Here is a 26,106-nt window from a genome sequence, read left to right as displayed (position 1 = left end):
TGCTTCAGAACAGAAAGCATTATATGGTGTTCTCTCTCCTATAGCTAAAATGCAAGCAAGTATACGTGGGAGTGGCTTCGCTCACTATTACACCTAATAACCCATTTACAGACTTTTTGCTTCCTGTCCTGGCAATTTTGAGCTCTGCTGATTTGGCGATTTTAGTATCCAAAAGGAGAATGCTTCCACCTGGGGACCAACAATAATTCCACCGAATTGGAATATAAGATTGCGTATTAGTTTCCTATTGGCTGCATAACAAATGACCACAAATTTAGTGGCTTAAAACAACACAAATGTATTTATCTCATAGTTTCTGTGGGTCAAGGGTCTAGATACAGGTTAGCTGAGCCCTCTGCTCAGGGTGTTACCAGGCTGAAATCAAAGTGTTGGCTGGGGCGGTGATCTCATCCAAGGCTCTGTATCCTCTTCTCAGCTCATGTGGTTGTTAGGAGAATACGATTCCTTGCAGCTGTGTCATTAAAGTCCCTGTTTTCTTGCTGTCAGCTGAGGACTGTTCTCAACTCCTCAAGGTCGCTCTCAGGTCCTTGCCATGTGGCTCCTTCTCTCAAAACACGGCTGTTTTTCTTCCAGACTGGCAACAGTACTCTTCTGCTTTTAAAAGACTTGCTTGATTAGGTATGTCAGATCCACCCAGGATAATCTCCCTTTGGATTATAGTTAGGGACCTTACTTACACCAGCAAAATCCCTTTTGCCATATATCATAATCATGGAGGTGATGCCTAATTATATTTACAGGTCCCAACAATGTGCAAGGGGAAATTATACACGGTGTGTACACCAGGGGGCAGGAATCATGCGGTCAATCTTAGAATTCTGCCTACCACAGACTGCCACCTTGCCATTTTCCACTCCTTTTACCACTGAACCAACAGGTGGAAAACAGGAGGTTGATCTATTGGCTGTAGTGCTTGATCCCAATTATCAAGGGGATTGTTGCTGCTACAACAGAAGCAAGGAGGACTGTGTTAGAGAGCCCTATGTTAGAGAAAGTGCAGTTGCAGACCATTGGGTGGTGAGAGAGTCTGCTGGTTTGCCTGGGCCAGCAAATGATTCTAAAGTCTGGAGATCTTCTAAAGTTTCTGTTCAAACTTCCAGGCCAACAGTAAAGGTAAATGGAAAACTACAGGAACCAGAAAAAGGCAGGATGATTGAGGATTCAGACCTCTTGGGAAGGAAGGTTCGGATCACTCCACCAGGTAAAGAACCCAGAGCTGTGGGTAAGGAAAATAAAGAATGGGTAGCTGAAGGTGAAATATAGCTATCAACTACAATCATGACCAATTACAGAAACCAGGACTGTGGTAGATTTGCATTATTTCTCTGTTATATGCATGTGTGTCACGCGGGGTGTCACGTGGGGTCTCTAGTCCTACTCCCCACATAAGAACACAGGATATGGTGAGATCAAAAAGGAACACCCACGGAGCCATAGGTAGGGGAGTCATATCACTGTAGTCTCACTGGTGGCTGGGTTGGAGACTGTGGGGACAGAGCCCCAGAGAGCAGTTTCCAGGCTCTCGGCCTCACATAGAAAGGTGCTGGCTCAGGTAGTAAATGGGCATCAACTGTGATTAGATGGCCATCAGCTGTGGCTAGTTGGCCATCAGCTGTAACCAGTGAGCCATTGGCCACTAATATAACTGCTGTGGCTACACTAGCAGCAAATGGGGGCTAGCAAGAAGATGGTGGCTGAGCTAGCAAGCACGGATTGTAATGAGCATGGTGGATTGCAGCTAGCGAGGGCAGTCGGTCGGTTGGCAGAAAAGCGGACAGCAGGTCGTACGTCCTGTGAATCCAGCCTCCAGTGAGACCATAGTGGTATGACTCCCCTATCTATAGCTCCGTGGGTGTTCCTTTTTGGCCTAGCCACATCCTGCGTTCTTATGTGGGGAGCAGGAGCAGAGACCCCACAGGCCGCCCTGCATGACTCCCCGCATGACAGAGACACAGGAGGCAGAAGCCACACGATTCTCAACCTGCCGTCCTCTTCTCTGCCAACCAACCTCACTTGCTAGCTGCAATCCGCTTCTCTGAAATCCGTAATCCACACTCCACCATGCCACAACTACACCACCACGCCACTACACTACACCACCCTTTGCTAGCTTAGCCACAGCCGTTATATCACTGGCTAATGGCTAACTGGTAACAGCCGATGATCAACTAGTCACCGCTGATGACCATCTACTACCTGAGTCAGCACCTTTCCATGTGAGGCCGAGAGCCTGGAAACTGCTCTCCTGGCCCTGTCCCCACAATGTGTTTATTTATGTATGCTAACCCTTTTCTTCTTTCCTCTCTTTCCCATTTTTATTTTATATAAAAGTTGGTGGAGGTCACCTTTACAAAGTAGTCATTTTTTTGGGGGGGGAACTTTTTATTTGAAATACATTAAATATGTAGAAAAGTAAAGAACATAATAAAACCAACACCCGTGACCCACCACCCAGCTTTAACAAAGCTTAATCTTCGGTCAGATTCAATACAGGTTTTTTTTAAATACATTTATCATAATATGCATATCATTCAGCAATTTGTGTTTCTCAACTACGATAATTTGGGGGATGTACTCATATTGATACCTATAGCTCCCGGTTTTTAATTGTCACTATTATATAATATTCTATCACGTGTGTAACCAAATTAACCTATGCATTGTCTTATTGATGAACATTCAGGCTGTTCATCAGCCTAATTTTTTTCATTATTGCAAACAATGTTGCAATAAACATCCTTGTCCCTATCTTTTTGAGCTTATGTATAAAAGTTTCTCTACAAATAAAACTAATTTAGTGGCTATATTTACCCCTTCATTAGCAGTATAGGGGAGGTTGTGTTTTTTTGTTTCTTTTTTAAATAATTTTTAAATATTTCAACTACAGTCTGCATACAACAATATACTAACTTCGGGTGTACAACAAAATGACCAGACATGTACACAACTCACGAAGTGATCACTCTGGCAAATCCAGTACCCATCTTACACCATACATAGTTTTTACACTACTGACTATATTCCTTATGCTATACTTTACATCCCCATGACTATTTTGTAACTACCCATTTGTACTTCTTAATCCCTTTCCCTTTTCCCCCCAAACCTCCTCCTATCTGGCAACCATCAAAATGTTCTCTGTATTTATGAGTTGTTTGTTCATTTTGTTCTGTAGATTCCACATGTAAGTAAAATCATATGGCATTTGTCTTTCTCTGTCTGGCTTACTCCACTCAACATAGTACCCTCTAGGTCCATCCATGTTGTTACAGATGGCAACATTTCATTATTTTTTATGACTGAGTAATAGTCCATTGTCTATATGTACCACCTCTTCTTTATCCATTCCTCCACTGATGGACACCCAGGTTGTCTCCATATTTTGGATATTGCAAATAATGCTAAAAAGAAATATGGATGCACACGTCCCTTTGAAGTATTGGGTTTCTTCAAATAGATACCAAGAAGTGGGATTACTGGGTCTTTCTTTGTCTCTTGTTATAGCCTTTGTTTTAGAGTTTTGTCTGGTATAAGTATTGCTACCCCAGGTTTTTTGTTTGTTTTTTATTTCTATTTGCTTTCCATCTCTGTACTTTCAGTGTGTGTGTCTTTCAATTTGAAGTGAGTCTCTTGTAGGCAACATATGTAAAGGTCTTATTTTCATATCCATTCAGCACCCTATCTTTTGGTTAAAGCACTTAATTCATTTACATTTAAAGTAATTGTTGATAGATATGTAGTTGCCATTTTATTATTCATATTTTTTCTTTTTTTTCCTTCTTCTTAAGAAAGTCCTTTTAACATTTTTTCGTCATACTGATTTGGTGGTGATGAATTCCTTTAGCTTTTTCTTCCCTGGGAAGCTCTTTATCTGTCTAATTCTAAATGTTTGCTTTGCTGGGTAATCTTGGTTACAGGTTCTTATTTTTCATCACTTTGAATATGTCATGCTAATCTCTTCTGCCCTGCAAAGTTTCTGTTGAGAAATCAGCTGAAAGTCTTATGGGAGCTCCCTTGTAAGTAACTAACTGCTTTTCTCTTGCTACTTTTAAGATTACCTCTTTGTCTTTAACCTTTGACATTTTAATTATGGTGTGTCTTGGTGTGGGCTTCTTTGGGTTCATCTTGTTTGGGACTCTCTGCACTTCTTGGGCTTTTATGTCTATTTCCTTCACCAGATTAGGCAAGTTTTTCCTCATTATTTCTTCAAATACTTGTTTTTTCTTTCCAATTACTTGTTTTTTCTCTTCTCCTTCTGATACCTCTATAATGTGAATGTTGGTATGCTTGACATTGTTCCAGGGACCTCTTAAACAATCTTCTTTTTTCTTTTTGCTGTTCTGATTGGTGGTTTTCTGCTACCTTGTCTTCCAAATCTTCCAAATCACTGATTAATCTAATCTACTTCATCTGCTTCATCTAATCTACTGTTGATTTCCTCTAATGTATTGTTCATTTCAGTTATTGTATTCTTAATTTCTGATTTTTTAAAATGTGTTTTCTATCTCTATTTTTATGTTTATTGTCTCTTTGTTGAAGTTCTCCCTGAGGTTACTGAGCATCCTTATAACCAGCGTTTTGAACTCTGCATCTGATAGATTGCTTACCTGTATTTTGTTTAGTGCTTTTTTCTAGAGCTTTGTTCTGTTCTTTCATTTGGGACATGTTTCTTTGTCTCTCTCCATTTTGGCTGCCTCGTTGTGTTTGTTTCTATGTATCAGGTAGGGCTGCTATGTCTCCTGATCTTAGTAGAGTGACCTTATGTAGGAGGTGTCCTGTGGGACCCAGTGGTGCAGCCTCCCTGGTCACCTGAGCCGGGTGCTGCAGGTGTGTCCCTTGTGTGGGGTGTGTGTGTCCTCCTGTTGTAGTTGAGCCTTGGTTGCTTTTTGCATGTCACTGGCAGGTATTGACCCTCAAGATGATTGGTTGTGAGAACTGGCCATAACTACAGTGGAGGAGCTGTTGTGCAGGAGCGGACCCTATGGAGTAGGATTTGCTTGAATACAGTTCTGGTACGTACTCAATCTGCCCTTTTGGGTGTGTCATCTTCCGAAATGGCCAAGTGCTTCTCCAGCTTGGTCTGAATCCAGCCACTGCGTGTGCTGGCCCCAGGGCCTCTTGGGGACAGGCTTTGCCACAGGCCAAGTTCAGCTGTAGCCTATGCCCTGCCTGGGGCCACCTGGCATGAGCCACAAAGCAATCCACAGATGGCTGCCATCTACAGTGGGCTTGGAGGTGCCTCAAGAGGCCAAGCTGGGAGCCCTGGCTTGCTGCCACTAGTGCTGGGCTTAGGAATGCTCAGCAAGAGGTATGGGCATGCCAAGGCCAGATGCTGCTTGTTTGGGTTTTGTGAACCTTTCAGAGGTTTTAGGAAAGTTTGCAGCATGAGCCAAGACAGGTTGTTTGTATGGAAAAACCAGTAGAAGCAGCTTGAGTGGCCCTGCAAGTTGGGTGGGGCAGGGTCTCAGGGAATCAAGAGGGTGTATGATCTGTATTAGCCAGGTTGATGGGAAACTCAGAAATTGAGGCTGCCTGTGTTTGCACACTAGGAGGGGAGGGCTCAGCAAAGAAACAATGGATTCTCCTAGCACTTCCGTCTGGGAGAAAACTGCCCCTCCAGCGGTCACCCTGAAGTCAGATAACTCAGTTCCTCCTCATATGTCCCTGGCATCCCCTGAAGCTGCTACACCAATACTGGAGCTTAGAGCAAGTGAGTCTGTCAGTGAATAAGTCTGTGTGCAGTCCCTTTAAGAGGAATGTCGGGGACTCCAGCTTCCCTCGATCTTACTCAGCCACAATCTCTGCTGATTTTCACAGCCAGAGGTTGTGGGGACTTCTTCCCAGCACTGGAGCCTCTGGCTGGGGGGCCTGGTGTGGGGCTGGGATGCCTTGCTCCTCCAGGTCAACCTCTGTAGCTGAGATATCCCTCCAATTTTAAACTGCCACACAGGTATGTGATCAGTGCATTCCGCATTTCTTCCCCTCCTACCAGTCTTGAGGTGGCTTCTTCTGTATGCCCTTAGTTGTAGGACTTCAGGTGATTCTCAATGATGGTTGTTCTGTAGTGTAGTTATAATTTTATGTGATTGTGAGAGGATGCAAACAGTGTTTACCTACTCTGCCATCTTGATCGGAAATCCCAAAGCAGTTTTTGTTAACAGAATAGTGGGACCATGACATAAATTGGGGAGTAATTAACATAGCCAGCAATGGATTCAATAACTGTTGGGGTCTTGTGTCTTCTTGTTTGGGAGAAAAACAAGAACTTCACTTAACAGAATAGCTGCATCTTACTAGGCTAAAATACAGTTAACTGCTTTATTGTGCAGGAATTCAAATGTAGAAGGGTGCATGTGGAATCTGAGTAGTCAAAGGGGTTGACTGAGCCACTTATCAATCTATTGCTTCTCAGTTCCAAATTCATCGTACAGTACCTGTTCTGCAATAATGGGCTGGACTCTAAGCATTTCTCCTTTAGAATGAGCATATTAAGTAAAGGATACTGGAGGGATATTGCAGGAGGATGGAAGTTTCTCTTCCTTGTTTCAGTGTACTAAAATTTGCTGCTTCTTGCTCCTGCTGCATGATCTGTAAGTGGTGTCTCTGTGTGTGTGTGTGCATATATCTGATGATGCTTTGTTCCAGTTGCACACCCAGAATGCACAGTCCCTCAACTATGTCACATCCCCAGCCCAGGAAGCCTGGTAATCACCTTCTTGTGGTCTTGAGAACATGCTCCTGGCCTTTCTAGCAGTGCCAACTCCCCAGCTTCCCACTCACCCATCTCAGCTAGACTGTCCCCTACAGGGTTGTTCCTGCAGCCTTTCCAACGTGGACAATGTCTGCTCCTAGCTTTGCACCTACAGAAATGACTTAACTCCCTCCACAACCTGTTCACCAGCCTGTGTCTCAGAGGGTCATTTTCTGTGTATCAGTCTGAATGGCAGAGGGGGACCCTCTTCCAAGCTTGTCCTTCCTGGGGTACTCTTCCTTAGTCCTAGGATAACATTTACAGTCCTCTTACATATTTACATTATTCTGTCTTAGCTTAAATTTTAAAAATGTTATTTCACGTGTACAAAACAAAGTAACATTTACACCCCTCACAAAGTGATAACCTCCCCCAATCTACTACCCCTCTGACAGTGAATGTAGTTACAATTCCATTGACTATATTCCCTGTTGTATTCCACCTCCCGTGACTACATACAAATATATATATATATATATATATATATATATATACACATATAGTTGACATTCAGTATTATTCAGCTTCAGGTGTACAGCACAGTGGTCAGGCATCTACACATTCTATGAAGTGTTCTGCCTAGTAAGTCCAGTGCCCATCTGAAGCTTACCAATTCTTTAAGCTTCTCCTGGTTAAATTTACTGTGTGTTCTGTCTCCTGGTTGGACCTAGATTGCTAGAGGTGTGATTATTTGATTGCTGAGTTTGAGATAAAGAAGTGAGCATAACACTTTCTCTCTTCTCTCTGGGGATAAACTGCTCACAGAATGCATGCATTCTGCCCCTTTCCTCCTTGCTATAAATTTTACAAGGGCAGGCTGTAAAACAGTTTTGGTCCAGTACTGTCTGTGGCTGGATGGGTATATCTGCATGTTTCTGGGGTTTGGGAAAAGGAAGCCCATTTCTGCAGATATAAGCCTCATTCTCTACTTTCAGCCTTATCACTAATAAAGATCATATTTCATGTTCCACTTACCTCTTGTCTATTTCCAAATTGGTTTAGAACCTGGGTGGGAAAGTTTAATTTGGATCACTTAACAAAAGCTACTTGTTCCTTTTTCTTTTGACATGTTTGAGTGTGAACTGGTTTTACCACTCCAGACTTGAGTAGAACAAGCCTAATATCATAGTTAACATATATTGAAATTTACTATAAACACAATCGTGTAATATTTGATCTCAGAAAATATACTAGGGAGAACTTCCAAATCATCCAACTTTTGTACAGTTGGGCCTTCTACCATGAACAGATTTTAGTTATTTTTCTAAGTCTACTGGTCAAATTTCTTTTATGCTTTTCATGCTGAGTTGAATAATCTTTAATTTGTATAAAAATTAAATAACAAGGTTTTTCTATTAAACAACAAAACAAAACATTTTAAAGAACCTACACAACATATATAAGGGTACCAAAGTGCTCACTTTTCATAAAGGTGATATCAATTTCCATAAACACAAAAGTTCACTGGCATCATGACAATTGATGGGAAAGTGATAAACTAGGATCTGTATCGTATCGCCCATTCTGTGCCTAGGAAAGCTTCAGTTGTTGTAAGTAATAGAAAAACCCAACTGAGACTGGCTTACAAAGTAAATTTATTGGTTCATCAAATTGAAAACTACAGCAGTACATGTTGCTAGGGATGAGAATTGATCCAGAATCTCATATAACTGTGACTTAGGACCTAGTTTCTTTTCCTTTCCGCCCCCAGATCTATTTCTAGATAGTCAAATCTTAAGCTTATCTGAAACAAAAGGTTTTTCATTTTTTGTTGTTTTTTTTCAGTTCAAGATAGGACCTAATTTCTTTCAATTTTGTATTGTCCTTTCCTTAGTGTTGACTCCATTTGGACAAACTCATTCCCCCAATTCATGATCCTAAATTGGCTTTAAGGAGCCCTGAGTTACATGCATCCTCATTCATAAAACAGCAAGGAGAGATTCTACATCAATATCCTCAGAGCATAATGTCCTGAAGAGTCACTCTGATTGGACCAGCTTAGGTAACTGTACCAATTGCAAACCACTCATGAAGAGATGGCACAGTCACATTAGTTGTGCTAATCCTCAGGGGCAGGTGAGGCCCATTCCATCTAAGTCACAAAGGTGAGAATGAAGGGAGGGAATATGTTCCAAAAGGAAATTCAGGCTACTACGCCACGAAGGAAGAGAAATAGATGTTGGGCAGCCAATTACAGGTATTCACTACAAGTACTTCCAGAGTCTATTTCATATTTACTTATTTAGAAACAAATCTAAGACTTTAACCCCAAACTCCACATACTTTCTGCATGTAACCTAACACATTTTTAGAAATGGGTTAAATAAAGGTTAAATAAATCATTTCACAGTATTTTATTTCTATAAGTAATTTTATTATCAGTAAAAAGATCTTGATATGAAAGTAGTAATACATACTTAATATAAACAGAACTTTATATTCAGTAAAGTGCCAACATTCAAAAGAAAATCCTCTCTGATGCCTCATGAACGCAAACATACTTTTTAGTTGATATTCCTTGTGTTTGAAAAAAAAAGCATGACTTTCTTAAATTGCCAGACCACAAACGCACATATTGAAACATAATGGCCTTGTTTTCACAAGGCATGGCCCCCATCACGGTCTTGGATCACATTCTACCACGTTTGTTCTCTGGTGTCTAGCTCCAACAACCTTTTTTTGGCCTGTATCTCCGTCTTCACGCTTTCTCCTACAATCATGTTCTGGTTTTCCCTTTGCCAACCTCCCCACTTCCACTCCTTCCTAGACTCCCAGCACTTTTTCAAGCTAAAGTCCTTTACCTTTCCTTTATCTGCTGAGATCCAAGAAAGAAGTCTGTAGTGAAATGAATACTTGGAGTTTGCACCACCTGCTTAGCTGCTTGCAGTCTGTCTTCAGCCTCTATAATTTGAATCTACTTGAAGTTATCAGTGGCATTAATCTTCATCGTACTGAAATATTGATATGGTTGATAACCCCTTCTGAGTTTGCTCCTATCTGATTCATCTTCCTCTGCCGCCCCTAAGATGTAGCCATGTCTCTCTGTTCCATTAATTATTCTTTATTTCTCTTATCCATCAAATATGTTTAGTAAGGCTCTGAGAGTTATGTTCTGGTCCCAATCTTTCAACTTTGTCTCCCATTTCATTTCCTCATTGACAACGCACTGCTCAAGACACCTGTGCTTTTTTCCATGGTTCCAAAGTTCCCTTTGAAACATCTTCCTTCAAGGCCCAGCTTAAAAGCTTTCCCCTCCACGAATCCTGCTGTAGTTTCTCCCAAGCTATAAACTACCTCGCACTCCATCAATCATGTCCATACTACCACCAGCTATTGACTCGGTATCTATGAAAGCTTCCTAACTACCAGTAGTATCCCTGCTTCTTGCCTGCCTCCTAATTGTTTCCTCACACAACCACCAGAAGGATCCCTCACGTAATCAAAATCCCCGACCACGGTCTGTAAGATCTGGCCCCTGCTAATACTGGCCCGGGAACTGCGCTAAGCCCTTTACTTGAATTAATCCATTTAATCCTGTCAGTAATCCTACACCTATGTATTTTTAATATCGTCATTTGTAGTAGATGCTGTTGATGACCCACCCAGATCCCTTTTACAGGGCTGGTGCACCCATAGCCCAGCTGCTGCAGGTGTTGGCTGCTAACAGCTAACACCTCCACCTAATTTGGAGGAGTGCCCAAGGTTCAGAGGCACCTAGCCACCCCTCCAGTCCCTACTGCAGGTAGTAATGACGGCCTGAAATGGGAACATTAATAGCCCAGTCCTTCACTTCTGGGCAAGACAACCTCTGTGGTCCAATCCACACTGCAGTGTCCCATAGGGTCAGGCTGAGGCTCAACTTCTGAAACCTCTTCTTCCCCTGCTGGATCCTGGGTTTTTTTGGTTTTTGTTTTTTAACTTCATTACAGATTTCTCCTAAAAGAACGCCCTCATTTGCCCAAGAATCCCTGTCTCAGCTGTCACTATGAAGGAATGGATCTAAGACACCATTTTACAGATGAGAAAACTTGAGACAAAGAGGGATGAAGTGATTTGCCTAAGGTCAAACAGAAAATGGGAAAGTTGAAATTTGAACCCAGATAGTCTGGCTCCCCAACCTGTACTTTTTCCCACTACACAGTAATGGCTACTTCGCCAACCTCTCCCTGGCCACTCATCCCTTCCAGTCAAATGACTTCCTGCTTCAGGGCTTTTGTATTTCCCATTTTCTCTACTTACAATGTGTTTCCTCTATCTCATTGTGCTTACTTCCTCACTTATGTCAAAATATTTCAAATTACCTCCTCAAAGAGAAATTTCTTGACTCCAACCTAATAGAGCAACATTATTCCCAGCTCTGCTTTCGATTTATTTATAGCATTTAATACCTGAAATTATATTATACATATATTTGTATGTTTGCTGTCACTCACACTAAAGTGAAAATTCTCCAAGGGCAGGAATGTTGTCTGGCTTATTTACTGCTATATCTTCAATGCTTGGTGACATAACTGGCACAGCAGGAGCTCAGTAACTATTTGTTGTTGAAGGAGTGGAATGAGTTCTCTTTTCTCAGAACTCTTACAGCACTTTGTAGAAAATTTGCATGTTCTTAACCTAGAATTGTAGTTTTTTTAATGCTTATGTTTTCTGCAAGCTTGTACTCTCTTAAAGGACAGAAATCGTATTTTATTAATTTGAGGGTACATAGGAGGCATTCAAATAATGGCACTACTTCTAAAACTCCAAATATCAACTGCAGCTTGTCTTTCTACATAGGGATTGGACTAATATCAGGATTTCATATGAACTACGGTATGATCCAGAGTATGAAAATAATATATCATTTAATTTATAAAGCATTCCTGTGCATGTTATAAGAAATTACAGTAAATATAATTAGGTACTTATCATTTATTTCACCTTTATTTTTAAAACAGTGCCATTTTCAAAATATAAAAAATAGACCTAATTTTCAAAGAACCATTTAAATATGGCTTTGAAAATCACAATGTTTTATTTACGACAGATGGTAGTGCAATAGTATTTATAAATGTTTATGATAAATAAAAATATTGGTATTATTCTGGCATCCTTTTAAGGCAGGCCTTTGCATTTATAGATATGTACAATGACTCATAAAACTGATAACAGCCATTAATGTAATTTGTATTTAAACCTGAATTTGAGTAACCAAAGTAGATTAGTCATTTATTTGGGATCTGGATTCATATCTGAGAACTGAAGTAGGAAGTTAAAGTATGTCATTTCCATACAGTTTGTCAACAAACATATCCCAGTCATTCCCAGTGTCTGTACAAAGTGATCTACTATTTGCAACTCCAGGAAGTGATTTATTGCCAAACGTGCTAAATAAGGGCTGACACAGCTAAACCCTAATTCAGATTTTATAAATTTAAAAGACACTAGGTAACCATGCCAAATAATAATAGTAATAATAATAATAATAATAATGGGATCCAGGACTACATTTTAAATTAAGGAAGAGCCTCTGGAAATAAAATTAGTGATGGAATGACAACAGATGTCAGATACTTCTCAAATTAAGAGAAGTACATAATTTCTCAAATTTCTCTAGTTAGTGCATTCCAACTGAATTAAAATTAAAGCACACTTACAGTGGATTTTTTTCTCACCCAAATTTCTCAGTTCTAAAATGGTCTGGATTTGGGCAACATCCTTTCCAGCAAGTCCTTAAACTTTGACTTACCCTTGAAACAGTGATGATATTCTTATAAGAAACCATTTTCTTGCTATTACACCAGAGGTCAATTTTAAAAACAATCCAGGTAAATGAGTTCAGAAAAAGAAGCACATTTATCTAATTCAATTAGCAAATGCTGCAAGTCAGCTTCTACTTGAACAATGGAGAAATTTGTGAAACTCTCCAGTTGATGTCAATTTTACTGTTGTGTTCAGGCAGAGGTAGCCAAGTCTCGTATGTATGAGGAAGGCAAAAAGCTGAAAAACATTAAGACTTAGCAATTCTCTGACTTTTAATGATTACAGACCGATGTTGATTATGAGCCAAGTTGCTGTGTAGTATTCTTCTGAGCTTTACATTTCAAACGCAAAGCATGTTGCTGCCTCAGGCAGATATATTGGAATTATCTTCTTTTAGCTTACTTTTTCTTTTCTCTAAGGTCAAGTAAAAAATGTGAGACATTTTCATATACCACAAAGGTAATACAGCAGGCTGGAGTCACTCTAATCAAATTGGGGGCAATTCCTTTGTAAAATCCACCGATGCCTTCTTTCCTTTAGAGGGAAAAATAGATAGGTGCTTAATTTCCTACATAGCTATCCTGAAGATACACACATTTAACTGGCATAGGGCATGGAGCCAGCAGTCAAACCTCACTGTGATTTAAGTCCATGTTTTCAATGTCCTTGAGTAATGTAGTTTTTGAGCCACTTTGTAGGGGTTTCTATTCCTTTTATGGGCTGACTGAGGAAGAGAGGGCAGGGACACCTCAAAACTGAACTGAAAAGTGCTTCAATGATAAACATCTTTCAAATGCCCTAACTGTGTGAACATGCAGGTTCTAATCTAATGATCAGTTAGTACTGATGTAAGCATTAAAATGATAATAATGATGTATGCATTAAAAATCTCATATAAATGCTAGAAAACACTAAAAATTTCATACAGTAAAATAAAATGGTATTTTCTTACTGCCTAGAATAGGAATATAGCCTTGGAACTTGTCGCTTAGGTTCTTGATATTTACTAAATTGAACTAAATTGAACATTCTAAATATTCTGTTCTGACCTTTTAGAATTAAAGATAATTCTAAAGATGGGGATGTCTACCTATAAAAGTTTAACTATTCCCATGCATTTCTTCCATACATGGAGACTAGTGCAGTAAGTCCTCATTTTATATTATCAGTAAGTTTTGTGACTTTAAGTGAAACAGCATAAAAGAAACCAATTTTTTACCATAGGCTAATTGATATAAACAGGAGTTGAGTTTCTACAGCATCTAATCAACTTTAAAAGAAAATGATGTTATGCAAGGACCTGCTTGGTGTATTTGCAAAAGTTATGGTGCCAGTGGCAGGTGTGGGACCTTCTTAATTGTGTTAAACTAGGTTCTTTCTGACTTTCATGGCAAAATATTTTATAACACCTAAATTTTGTTTCATTAATTTGTCAAAACACTTTCAGATCTCATTTGATTTTTATAACCATGTTAACTAGTATTACAAATGCAAAAACCAAGCCTTAAAGAGATTAAGTCCACGTAGTAAATGGGAAATGGGAAAGCAGGAGCCATCAGCCATGTTTTCAGCACAGCACGCTGGTCTTTGCTATAAACCTAATGTCAACCGGACAGTTGAAGGTTTGCAATGTAGGGCTTAAGAACCATTTTGATGTACCACATGCTCTCACCTCCACGTCTTCGTGATTACATCCACCACACCCTCGTAAGACATGTGTTGATCTTGCAGACGAGCTCTCACAACTTGATATGGATACGTTGCTGCTACAGCAAATATTTTGGACAGTGCTGCAACAGATATATATTCTACAGTGCTCTGAAATGACCACATAAAACATGTTTTTCTTCAGACACGATTTCTTTAAAAATATGGATGTATAAATTATGTAGGAAAGCAAACATTTAAATGGATCTGTAAGTGAAAAAGACTATTTCCCCTCTTAACACAAGCTCTGAGCAATTAAGGGGTTCTATTTTTAACATATGTATAGTATTAGCTATAAAATATTTAGCTATAAACTAAATTAGTGGCAGAGTGAGTACCTATCATCATACTACTACTACTAAAGTAAACATGACAAAATTTCCACCTGTTATATGCCCATAAAAGTAAATGATACATTTTTTTCAAGAATCATCTTACCAATTGGGCTTCAGGTAATCTATCGATATGCTGGTTGTATTTCAACTTCAATAATTCATATGCCATAAACTGAAGGGCACCATGTGATGTTCCAAACAGCCCAGGAACAAATCCCTAAAAGGGAACAGTTAAAAGAAAAAGCTAAATTAAGTAAATTCCCAAGGGACCTCAGCTTCCAGGGAGGGGAGTAAGGAATGGGTGAGCCCAATGTGTGAGTTAGTGAAATGGTCACTCAACAAAGTTTTAGACGGTCCTTCTCACACCCACCACCAGTGTCAGGATGATCCATTTTATGGTAATGGGGATAAACAGCTTAAAGTACAATTCTAATACTGTAAACTAGATTTCAAGTTTTCATTAAATTGTTTCTTGCCTAAGTTTGGCTTCTTTTTAGGACTGACTACAGATCATTCAGAACAATACAGCCAAGGGAATTATAATGGTCAGTTATTAAAAATGTATTGATAATAGTTCATTACCTTATATAATCCACGCACACCTTCGTACTTATATATTTTCACAAGTGTATCAAACATTCCTTTATATTGCCGCTGTGGTGAGTTAACAACACCATTGTACTGTAACATAAGGCGAGTTTTTGCTACCCATAATGGGTTTGTGATGCAGAGTGTCATGGCTCCTAAAAACAGATTTAAATAAGATTATTCAGCATATAGGTACTTTCTCAATTATGACAATCCAAGTTAAGAACAGTCCCTTTATATAAAGAATGCGGGGAGGGGGTTGCTCAGGGGCTGTACCTGCAACAGTGAGATGTGGTCTCTGAGGCACAGTCTTAGGGCTAAAAGGTAGACATAGTTTTTGTGGTCACAAAAAGTTCCTCAGGTGGTTAGTGAGAGGTAAATGAAAAGGGACATGAAAATGTGAACCACTCTCCCTCTGAGGTGTGAGGGCAGCAAAGATGTCCTGGCTCCTAAACAATGTGACCTGGTATAGAGGACAGATGGCAGTCCTGGGAAGCAGACTCTGACACGAGATACACACTTAGGAGTAGGACACGGTAGTATCCAGAGGGCTTGAAAATTGGGTGAAAAGGACCAGGAACCCAGCACCTCAATTTCTGTGTATGTATACACATATATCCACCCCAACTTTACCACAATCTTGCCCAAATCCATTCAAAGTAGCTATAACACCTCAAAAATTAAAGAACTATGTAATGTAATAATGTAATAATTCATATTCTACATTCTTTACAGACAGTGACAATTTTGTAAAAAAGTCATCTGGTTAAGATTCTCATTTGCTGAGTTTTCTAGTCCTTTATTCAACAAATATTTATTGAATCCTGTGTGATTCTGGTCTCTGTTAGCAGCTAGGTATTCAAAAATGAATACCCTGCCTTAAAAGACAATCAATAAACATCAAGAAACTAAAGTATGCAAAGTATCAAAGTAGGAGTTTTAAAGACTTTGGGGGTCTTTGTTTTCTCCTTCTGAATATTATATACACATGAAGCAATTAAACAAGGCCACTAAATTGTATAATCTGAAAATGGAAATTATATTTTCATTGAAGAAACACTATACTGAATCATCTTAAACTATTAGAGATTCATAACTTTTCTAAATTTTACTACCCTGTGATAAGTAAAATTCTTGAAATCTATCTGGAGTAATCAATAAGAATACTTGCTTTCTAAGAAATTTCACAGGACCACTGATTAGTATAGATAAAGTCTGGTATTCAAAGGAAAAAATGCAAATAAAACAAAAAACAAAAGTGAAAATAAATTTGGAAGCTGATGTTTTATGTTTCACACAGTGTCTTACCAGCTTCGGCAGCTGATACAAGGTATTCTGTTGCCTCTAACCGTTGAGCTCTTCCTTCTGTCTTATATGATTTGATAGCATTGTAACTAAAAAGAAATAAATATGAGCAGTTTAATAAATATTTGCATAGGTGTCATAAAGCAGTAAAGTCTGTTTTAAAGTGTTTAATTTTGCAATAGTGGTCCAAAAGTAAAAGTCAAGGCATATGCAGCATAAAATGAGACTTTTTTCAAGAATGGATTTGCTGGAATGGTTTACTGTAAGATTATACCCCCCCAGCCCAAATATACAGGGCTAGCAATACATATGTAAAATATTTTAATCACATACTCATTAATCTACAAAAACAACAGACAGGGAAAACTGGGAGGTGGGAGGGTATAGTGGTGGTGCAGGGACTGGGCAGACAAGGCAAGAAACCCAAAAAGACACCTAACAAACATGTGCTGAACACCTATATTCAGATCCTATGGTTGGCAAGTCTGATAAAAATATAAACATTCAATGGATCCTTCCTAACAGAGGACCACAGGCAGCACACAAATAATAATAAAAGACAACAAAAACAGTATAAGAGATTTAGAAACTATGACTGAGATCACAGAAGGCTCTGTAATAGGAAGTGGCATTGGCTGGGTATGGAGAGACAAGTACAGTTTCAATAGGGAAACAGATGAGGATGAGCAAAATTTATCATAAGGGTGGATGGGAAGACAGGGAACACTGAGTGACCCTTGAGTGGCAGACTGATATTTGGGCTTTATTTGGCAGAAAGTAAAGAGCCACTGAAATGTTCCTGAGCAGGGGAGTCAAATCAGCCTAACTCCAATTTCCACTTTTCTCTTGAAAGAAGACTTCAGCTAAATAAATCTTTGCAGGTTCTACCAATACCATTCTAACATGAAACAAGTATACTGTTTTATTACAAAAATTTTCAACACATAAACATTCTATGGCTGGTCCTTAGAAACTCTCTTTGGAGAACCTACCCAAGTCCAAAATTCATAACAGCACAAGTTAAATACACATAGTTTCACCCTTCTAAGTATGTCGTAGAACCAAAAATGAGAAAAATATTTAAACAATAATACTAAGACTGAATTTTATTTTGCTTTCACTTAAAAAATATTTTAAGATTCATTTGGATACTGCTATAAAATTATGAGATAAAATATATGACACAAAAGAAAAAAAAGGCACATACACCAGGTATTGATGTTTTCCTAAAAATGCCTTCTTTAAAACAAAGAAAAGCTACCCCCCAACCTCGACTCATGGATTCAGTTTCAAATATCAGAGTCATGCTCAAAGCAGCCCAGGCTCCTCTACTGGGGTGCCCCACACTCTTGTACACTCAACAAGTTGAACTGCCTGTCACAGGCGCTTTCTGTGGCTTCTTCAGTAAGCACACAGTTGGTGAGCATGCAGTTGTTTCAAATGGTGATGATGTCAACGATAAAGGAAAAAAACTAGTTAGGAAGATGATGAAACAGGTCAAATAAGAGGTAAGAAGGAACATGCCTCAAACTCTTTCAGCCATGCACTGGCTTTTGCTTTCTGTTCCAGTGGGGATTTTCTTGTTGTACATGTTTTTATAAGGACCCCAAGATCTGTCCTCTTCTGCTTTTCCAACTTCATTATGAATCAAATATATTTTGGTAAGCCATTTCCCTGAATTCATCTCACAAAAATGGTTTCTCAGGAGTGTTTCTCCATTTCACCTCTTTGCCTTTTTCCTACTAAAATCTTTCTTTCAGACCAAATGCCTCTGATAATAGCTAACAGAGAATGAAAATAAGCTATTTTGCTTTTTCTAACCTTTCCAACTCAGAGAAACTACTTAAATGACACATCTTGCTTCATTAACAGAAATGTAAAAAATTACTAAAATAATAATTCCTTTTATTTAATTCTGTAAAATCTCCCAGATCTACTCACAAGAAAAAGTAGAGTCCCCAGGATAATCCTGCACCCCATACATTTGGGGTTACTCCTTGGTAAAGTCCCCGTAGTCCGTCAAGTTTCCAAATGGTAGTCAAGCAATGCAAGATTCCTTTATATTTCGGTCTGAATTCCAATCCATCACTCACTGTAGCAAAAAATACACAAAGTGAGATGAGAGCAAAGTTTTAGTTCTGAAACACAAACATGACACAATCAATCATATAAAGGAAATAAATTCAGAAGAAAAACCTTTTTAGGTGGAAAAATTATTTTCCAGGATGACTTAATATTTCAAAAATAAACACATTCATGAATTTATTCAAGTTTTTATTGAGGACATACTAAGCACTCAAATAATATTGTAGGAAGAGTTAGATTAGCTCTTAAAATAATCCAAAAGCCTTTTAATAAGTTTCAACACTAGTTTGTTTTTGTTATAGATATCTAAGATGAAGGATTCAAAGACTAAAATATTACTCAAAAAATAAACTAGCCAGTAGCCTTAATTATATCAAGAGTACTGTCAAGACCTGAGGAGTGGCAGGAAAGAAAACAGGTAGGAAAGGGATAAATTTTTTCTGTAAATTCTTTTTCTACCATCCCCACCAACACACAAAAACATACACCAAAATTAACATAGAAAGTAGAACATATCCTTCCCATTCATTGTTTTCTCACACTCAAAAGTTCTAAATTAATAAAATAAAGGATAAAGGAAACACTAAGTTATATTTGTAGTGCAGAGTTAATATATATAATACACAAGAAATATCTGCAAATCCATTAGAAAATGCACAAACAGCTCCTAAGAAAAATGGTCACATTATATGAACTATCAATTTACAGAAAAATACAAACAGCCAAGATGCACTGAAAACATATTCAACCTCACTGAAAAAAATCTTATTTTTTGGAAGTCTATTTAATAACAAAAGATGAATGTTCAGATTATACTCTTGAGTGTGAGGAAAAAGCGTACAAAACTATATATAATTTAATTCTGTTGCTATTTGAAGAAATGATAAGTGTCCTGAAGTAGGATGATGGCGGTGTGACGTGAGAGATGTGGACATGTCCAGGAAAGATTTATGATAGAATCAAAAGGACTCCTTAATTGATAGGTAAGAGAGTGTGAAGGGAGGAGTTGATAGGTGAATTGTTTTTCTCTCTTTTTTTTTTTTTTTTGCTATTAAAAGGTCTCTGGAGAATATTCTGTACAACAATTTGCACAAATTTTATATCCTTAGAATGAAGCATTAGAAGGGGAATTAATATGGGTTGAAGGGTAAAAATTTAAGGTTATAAATATATACTAAAATAGCCCCCCAGAAAGTTTATACAAATTATATAGTCCACTAGCCATACACAGTATGGCCAGCCAGTTCACTGTTCTATTGCCACTATTTTACTGTGTTTAATGGGGCCTGGCAAAGAAGAATCACTATTTGTCATTTCCAGTAAAGGGAGGGTAAGTCAATTTCTTTCATCATTCACCTGACAACGTTACATCATGAAATGAAATTAAAGAACATGAGGTTTTGTCAGAAGACCTGGATTTGATATCTAATTTCCCTAATTGGCTACTTAATATTTCTGACCTTCAGAATCCTAATTCATAAATGGGAATAAATATCACCTACCTTACAGGTGGTTGTCAGGTTCATATAATACAAGTTTAAAAGCAACTAGCAGAGTAACTGGCTCTCAAGAAATGTTTTGCTGTGTGCTTTACAATCTTTCTGATGCTTCCCTTGGATTTGATGTCTCTTATTTTCCTGTATAAATTTCTAAGTACCTTTTCATCTTCCTTTCAATAATAAGCTCACAACACAATTTCTCTCGAGGTAAAAAAAGAAACAAACCTCAAAAAAACCATCATTGCTTGTCATAGATATGAAGCAGTGATTTCTTTGTTTTGAGAAGTCACTTAATCCTAGGAGTAGAGTGTTAAGTATTTCATTAACAGCCAACAATATTCTATAGTCTATACTTTCTAATACTATATAACCATATCATGTAGTTAGGATGAAATCTTTAATTTTGAAAAATATTCTTTTGTACACAGTTAATTGTTTTATTAAAAAATAAAATAAATAAATAAAAATAAGAGTGCCAGCCCAATGGCTCAGATGGTTGGAGCGCCAGGCTCCTAACGCCTAGGTCACCTGTTCGATTCCCACATGGGCCAGTGAGTTGTGCCCTCTACAGTTAAGATTGTGAACAACAGCTCTCCCTGGAGCTGGGCTGCCCTGAGCTCAGTGTGCTGACAGGAGTGGCGGCTGGCAGCCTGCGAGAGCTGCTGTGAGCGGCCAACCGGCCACCAACTGCCTCAGCCGGGGGAGCACAAGGCTCGTAATACCAGCGTGGGTCAGGGAGCTGTGTCCTACACAACTAAACTGAGAAACAACGGCTTCAACAGGAGTAGGGAGGTAGGAGGAAGAAGGGGGGAAAACTATTTATTGACTCATTATTGCTAGACAAAAGGGGAATACGAACGTAAGTAGGACACAAACCCTTACCTTGAGGAAGATTGAATTTTCAAGGCAAAACAGACAAGCAATCACATCACGAAGTTATGAGCACTGTGGTAAATGTATGAAGTGCTATAGGAAAACATGACAAATGCTGTGTACAGAAGGAACTGGGGAGGTTCAGAGGGTGGCAGGGCAAGCGAGAGAGAAGATGCTAGGGCGGAGCCTTGAACGATTAGAAACTAGTGTTCAGGGGAAAGGAAGGATTACCTCTGCACAAGTAAACAGCTGGTACAAATGCATGGACACATCACAGCATCTGGCACTGTTTGGGGGAACACTGGGGATCTGGTGTGGCTGAAGTGTACAGCTGGTGGAGGGAAGTGACGGTAGCAAGTTAGGCTAGAAAGAAGGGCAAGGGCCTGTTATAGACTGAATTGTCCCCGCCCCCCAATTCATATGTTGAAGCCCTAGCCAGCCATGTGACTATTTAGAAATAGGACCTTTAAGAAGGTAATTGGGATTAAAGGAGGTCATAGGATGGGGCCCTAATTCAAAAGGACTGGTGTCCTTATGAAGAGGGAGAAACACCACACCACAAGTGAGCGCGTGCGCGCGCGCACACACACACACACACACACACACACCCCAAAAAGGTCATGGGAGGACACAGTGAGAAAGCAGTAGCTGTAAATCAAGGAGAGAAGAATCACCAGAAACTAAGTCCTAGCTTCTTAATCCTGGAATTCCAGGCCCCCAAACTGTGAGAAAATCAATTTCTGTTGTTTAAGCCACCCTGTTTGTGGTATTTTTAGCCCTAGCGGATTAACACAGGCCTAATTGCAAAGGTTCTTAAAAATCTCACGAGAGTCTGGCTATGATCTCAAAGTCCCATTTCTCAAATTTCGGTCCAAGTGTCCCTAAGATAGTAAAATACATATGTGTTTTAGAAAGGAAACCCTGCAGCCCCGGGAGAATGAATTTGAAGGTAAACAACCAGGAAGCAAGAAAATAAATTAACAGATCATTGCAAAGTTATTTAGATACAGAGGATCTGAACTGGGGCCTCCTTGAACTTGAATTAAAATTGCTATATAAATAAAATACAGTGAATATTTTTAGCCTAAATGGCCCCATAATTTTCTTAGATAGAAGTTGTGTGTGCAGGAGGGAGCCAAGACAGGGGACACTAATTTTAAATTCACTTTTGAGAAAAGACAACACAGAGACTCAAAAAATTACCACCTAACACCAACCACCACCCTAACACAACTTGTTTCACTTGTTTGATATTAGTTTTACCTCTCCTATCCTGTCCTGAAGAGTTGGTCTTGCTTAATAAAACCAATCCTCTCTACTTGTAGATACTCTATGTCAGGTTTTTAAAGCTGCAGATGGGTCAAGAAATCGAGCAGATCGCTAGTATCCTTAAAAAACCAAAACAGACTGGAATAGAAAACAATGTAAGTGACATCACAAGTATAAGAATAAGTATTGTTGTATGAAACTTATTTCAGTAATATGTGTGTGTGCACACATACTGGATAGCAAAGGTAAAATTTATTTCCTACTGAGGAAACAAATGCACCGGCTAGTCTCTCAATCACTAAGGAGCTTCATGGCTATCCCTGGGCTACAGTTTCTACATCTCCAGTCCTGCTCTCATTCCCAACATCCACACCTGGCTTCCATTTTTACATGGCATAAAAGATACATCAATTTGGCAGCTTCTTAAACTTTCTGGAATCATTTTCCCCACCATTAGCATTTTACCCTTTAGCTATACCAAACTACCCACTTAAGTTTTAAACTAAGCATATACTACGGAATCAGACTTACTAGGTTTGAATCCTGATTCCAACACTTACTTGTGACCCTGAGAAAGTTACTTGATTACTCTGTACCAGTTTTCTCATCCATAAAATGAGAAAAGTAACAGAACCCAACTCTAAAAATTACAAAGGGTTACATATAAATCCCTTAAATCATGCCTGGCACATAGCAATTATTCAAGAAGTATCAGTTTATTTATGCTTCTGGCTCTTGCAATACTATACCAAAACTCAACTGTATACTATTCTTGTTACTGGACTCTGCATTTTGGTTCCTTAATTTATGGATTATTAGACTTACAGGTTATTTTATAAAATTACTATTTTTATAACTCATTTACATTCTTGTTTGTTGCATACTGAACATATACAGACTTTTTTCCTTGTCATTCTTCCCTAAACGATAGAGTACAACTATTTACATAGCATTTACATAGTATTAGGTATTATAAGTAATCTAGAGATGATTAAAGTATACAGGAGGATGTGCATAGGTTATATACAAATACTACGCCACTTATTATAAGGGATTTGAACACCTGAGGATTTTGGTATCCACAGGGGAGATCCTGGAACCAATTCCCCATGGATACCAAGAGATGACTATATATCTCAAAGTTAGAAGAGCCCTCAACAATCACCTCATCCAACCCTTCCACTCACTATAAGAACATCTTCTATTCCCTGTCATGCAGCTTCAGAACCATTTCCAGTTATCACCAGTTTCATTTCTGAACACCACTTTGCCAGGCCAAAATCTGCTTTCCTGTAATTTCCACCCAACTTTTTCTGCCCTTTAGATCAACTCACAATAAGGTAACTCCCTTTCCCACATGACAATTCTCTAACTACCTTAGGTCCCACCACCCCCTCCCCAAGCTAACTCGTTCTGCCAGTCATTTCTCACATGAAATGATTTCTAATTTTTCTACCACTCTGGATACCTTTGAGTTCCAATTTGCACCTGACTCACTAAAATAGTCCAGGTTTGCTTTAAGGGTACATTCAAAACTAACACCCCAACACTAACTATTATAATTTCATTATAATAGTTTAATTTTACTACAGCATAAAAACTATAGCATTAATGCTGATGGCGAGTCAACTATTTTGATTTCAGTTATCCATTTTCCCCAAATTTCCTCTTTTCCATCATCACTTCATAGCCACACTGTGGATTCATTATTACAACGTCCTGCTTCAACTCCTAGAGCTTTAATTTTGTCCTATCGAATCTCAATCACCTTATTAGTCACCTCAACCCTATTGGTTTCCTAATACTCTTCCTATTTCATCAAGATTACCAATCTGCTCAGGTACCAAGAAATCCCTTTCCTCAGGTATAGTATGCTTACCGCATGCTCTTAAACTTACCAGGGCAACCACACTATTCCTCAATGATTATCTCAACTGCCATTTCTTCTGATCCTAGACAAAACACTGCAGAAGAGAGACACTAACTCATACAGGGATTCCTAGAGGTAGCAGTATGGTGAGTGGTTAAGTGCCAGAGGGTTCTAGAATTAGACTGCCTGGCTTCAAATCCCAGCTCTATCTTCACAAACTTCTGCTTTGGTCAAGTTAGTCAATTTCGATTATTCTCATCTGTATAACGCAGATAATTCACAGGGTTGTTCACAGTGGTCAATAAGATAATGTATGCAGGGTACTTAGTTTATTGCCTTGTTCCTAGTAAATGCTCAATTAATGTTACGTGTCATCGTAATTTATTGTGCATGCATATAAACTCTATGGAAATTATATGCCTTTGCGGGTTTTCTTCTAAGGATAATACTCCATAATTTTCAGTGATTTTTCCTTCATAGAATAGCTCCTTGCTTCCTGCCCAGATGTCAAAATACTAGTCCTTCTTTGGGAAACCTTAAGATCTAATGGAACCTTTACAGATACAGATTTATGTGGCCTTCAGAAATTTACAATATTCTTGATAGTCTACCTCTACTTATATTTTGGTATTTGTATTTATTCCATTTTGTCCTTGGTTTTATGTTGTCTAGACTAATCTTTTATATGACTAAGTCTCAGGCCTACATTTAGACTGTAAGTCCCCGGAGGACAAGAACTTTATTTAGGTGCTTCTGTAGCCCATAGAGCACTCGACAAATATTAAAAGAATATATCAGCTGAATAGAACAGAATAACTTTAACTCTTGAAGATAAACCACTTGTACAGATCTAATCCCCAAGGCAGAATTTAAGAGAACTAAAACAGAAAAGTTTCCAAATAAAGTTATTGAAGACCTTCTTTGGAACTATCTTTTCCAGAACTTAGTATTGAGTTTAACTTCTAAAGTACTCTGTTAATTTCAATGTACTTAACTCGAGGCACTTAATTCAATAAACCTAAAAATAAACAACAACAACAAAAAAGAAATATTATTTGAATTCTAACCATGTATTCCTTCGCAGAGAGAATTCTACCCCAAACCTGCGGGGATTATGCCTTACCCCCATGCACTTGCAGTTTCCTCTCAGCCAAGCTGCCAAACACGTGGCTGCGCTGGAAGTACCTTAAACAGTGAATGTCCTGCACGTGTTGAGGGCTAAGCCAAGTCAGGCCTTAAGCGCCACATTCTACGCCAGTGAGAATTTTTCTACCCATGCTTCCCATCCCTCAGTCTTGGGGAACCGGGACGATGGTGGCCAGATCCCTTCACCAGGCTCCCCTTTCTCACATCCAGTTGCGAATCTAGAGCCCGGACAGAGCATCTTCAACGCTTGCTTCTTAGCAAGGAAGGAGGGGGGAAACCAAGGCCTCCTCTGGCGTCCTTACCACCCAATTCCGGGTGACAGAGAGTAGAAGGAGCCCAGGGTCTGAGCGGGCACTTACCAGCAAAGCGGATCTTCACGAGGTCCAGCGGGTGCAGCGCGAGGTTGGACAGGACCCCGCCGCTCACACCCGCCACCAGGTTCTCGTACCGTACGTGGCGGAACACCGTGCTCCACGCCGAAGACCCGGGCGCCGACTGGCCCTGGCTCGTCATTGGTTCGGGGCCCGCTGACACCACCGCGCCTGGGGCCGCCGAAGTGGAGAGAGATGCAGGGGTCGCCACCGGGGCGACGGACGCCGCCTGGAAGCGGGAACACTTGGGCTCTAGCCCACTTCCGGGACCGGTGCGTGGTCTCCGACGCAAGAAGCCCAGAGACCCAGGCGCAGAGGGGGCATGTCAGGAGGGCAGCCGCACGTGACGCCTGCAGAGCGCCAAGGAGGCGGTGCGACCGCCCCCGCCGAGTCCCCGCCCAGCCTCGCCCACAGGTGCTGCGGGCTGGGGTTGAAGGACGCAGACAGCAGCGCAGAACCGCCCCCGGCCAACCTTTGTCAGCAAAACTACGGAGCGCCGCGGAGTCCAGCTGAGGCAGCGAGTTTCCGCTCCGTGAAAGTC

At 39.5% G+C, this 26,106-nt stretch overlaps 1 protein-coding gene across 2 annotated transcripts; it reads right to left on the bottom strand.

The window, feature by feature from the left end:
* Positions 1-276: 276 nt before the first annotated feature.
* On the bottom strand, positions 277-26,106 carry SLC25A32 (solute carrier family 25 member 32). Of its 2 annotated transcripts, none has more exons than XM_081070909.1 (7): positions 25,554-26,063; positions 18,394-18,544; positions 16,456-16,541; positions 15,142-15,302; positions 14,663-14,776; positions 14,190-14,335; positions 277-1,237 (listed from the first exon to the last, which is right to left on the bottom strand). In XM_081070909.1, exons 1-7 carry the CDS (start codon positions 25,705-25,707, stop codon positions 1,183-1,185), a joined length of 867 nt encoding a protein of 288 aa, XP_080927035.1. In that variant the 5' UTR covers positions 25,708-26,063; the 3' UTR covers positions 277-1,182. The 2 variants fall into 2 exon arrangements, with proteins under 2 accessions (XP_080927035.1, XP_080927034.1); XM_081070908.1 differs by lacking the exon at positions 277-1,237 and adding an exon at positions 9,118-13,051 and having other exon boundaries at positions 25,554-26,106.

Source organism: Rhinolophus hipposideros, assembly GCF_964194185.1.
Source record: "Rhinolophus hipposideros genome assembly, chromosome: 13".
Taxonomy (NCBI): Eukaryota; Metazoa; Chordata; class Mammalia; order Chiroptera; family Rhinolophidae; genus Rhinolophus; species Rhinolophus hipposideros.
Note: the sequence above shows the minus strand (reverse complement) of the source record. Positions and strands in the feature narration are given on the sequence as shown.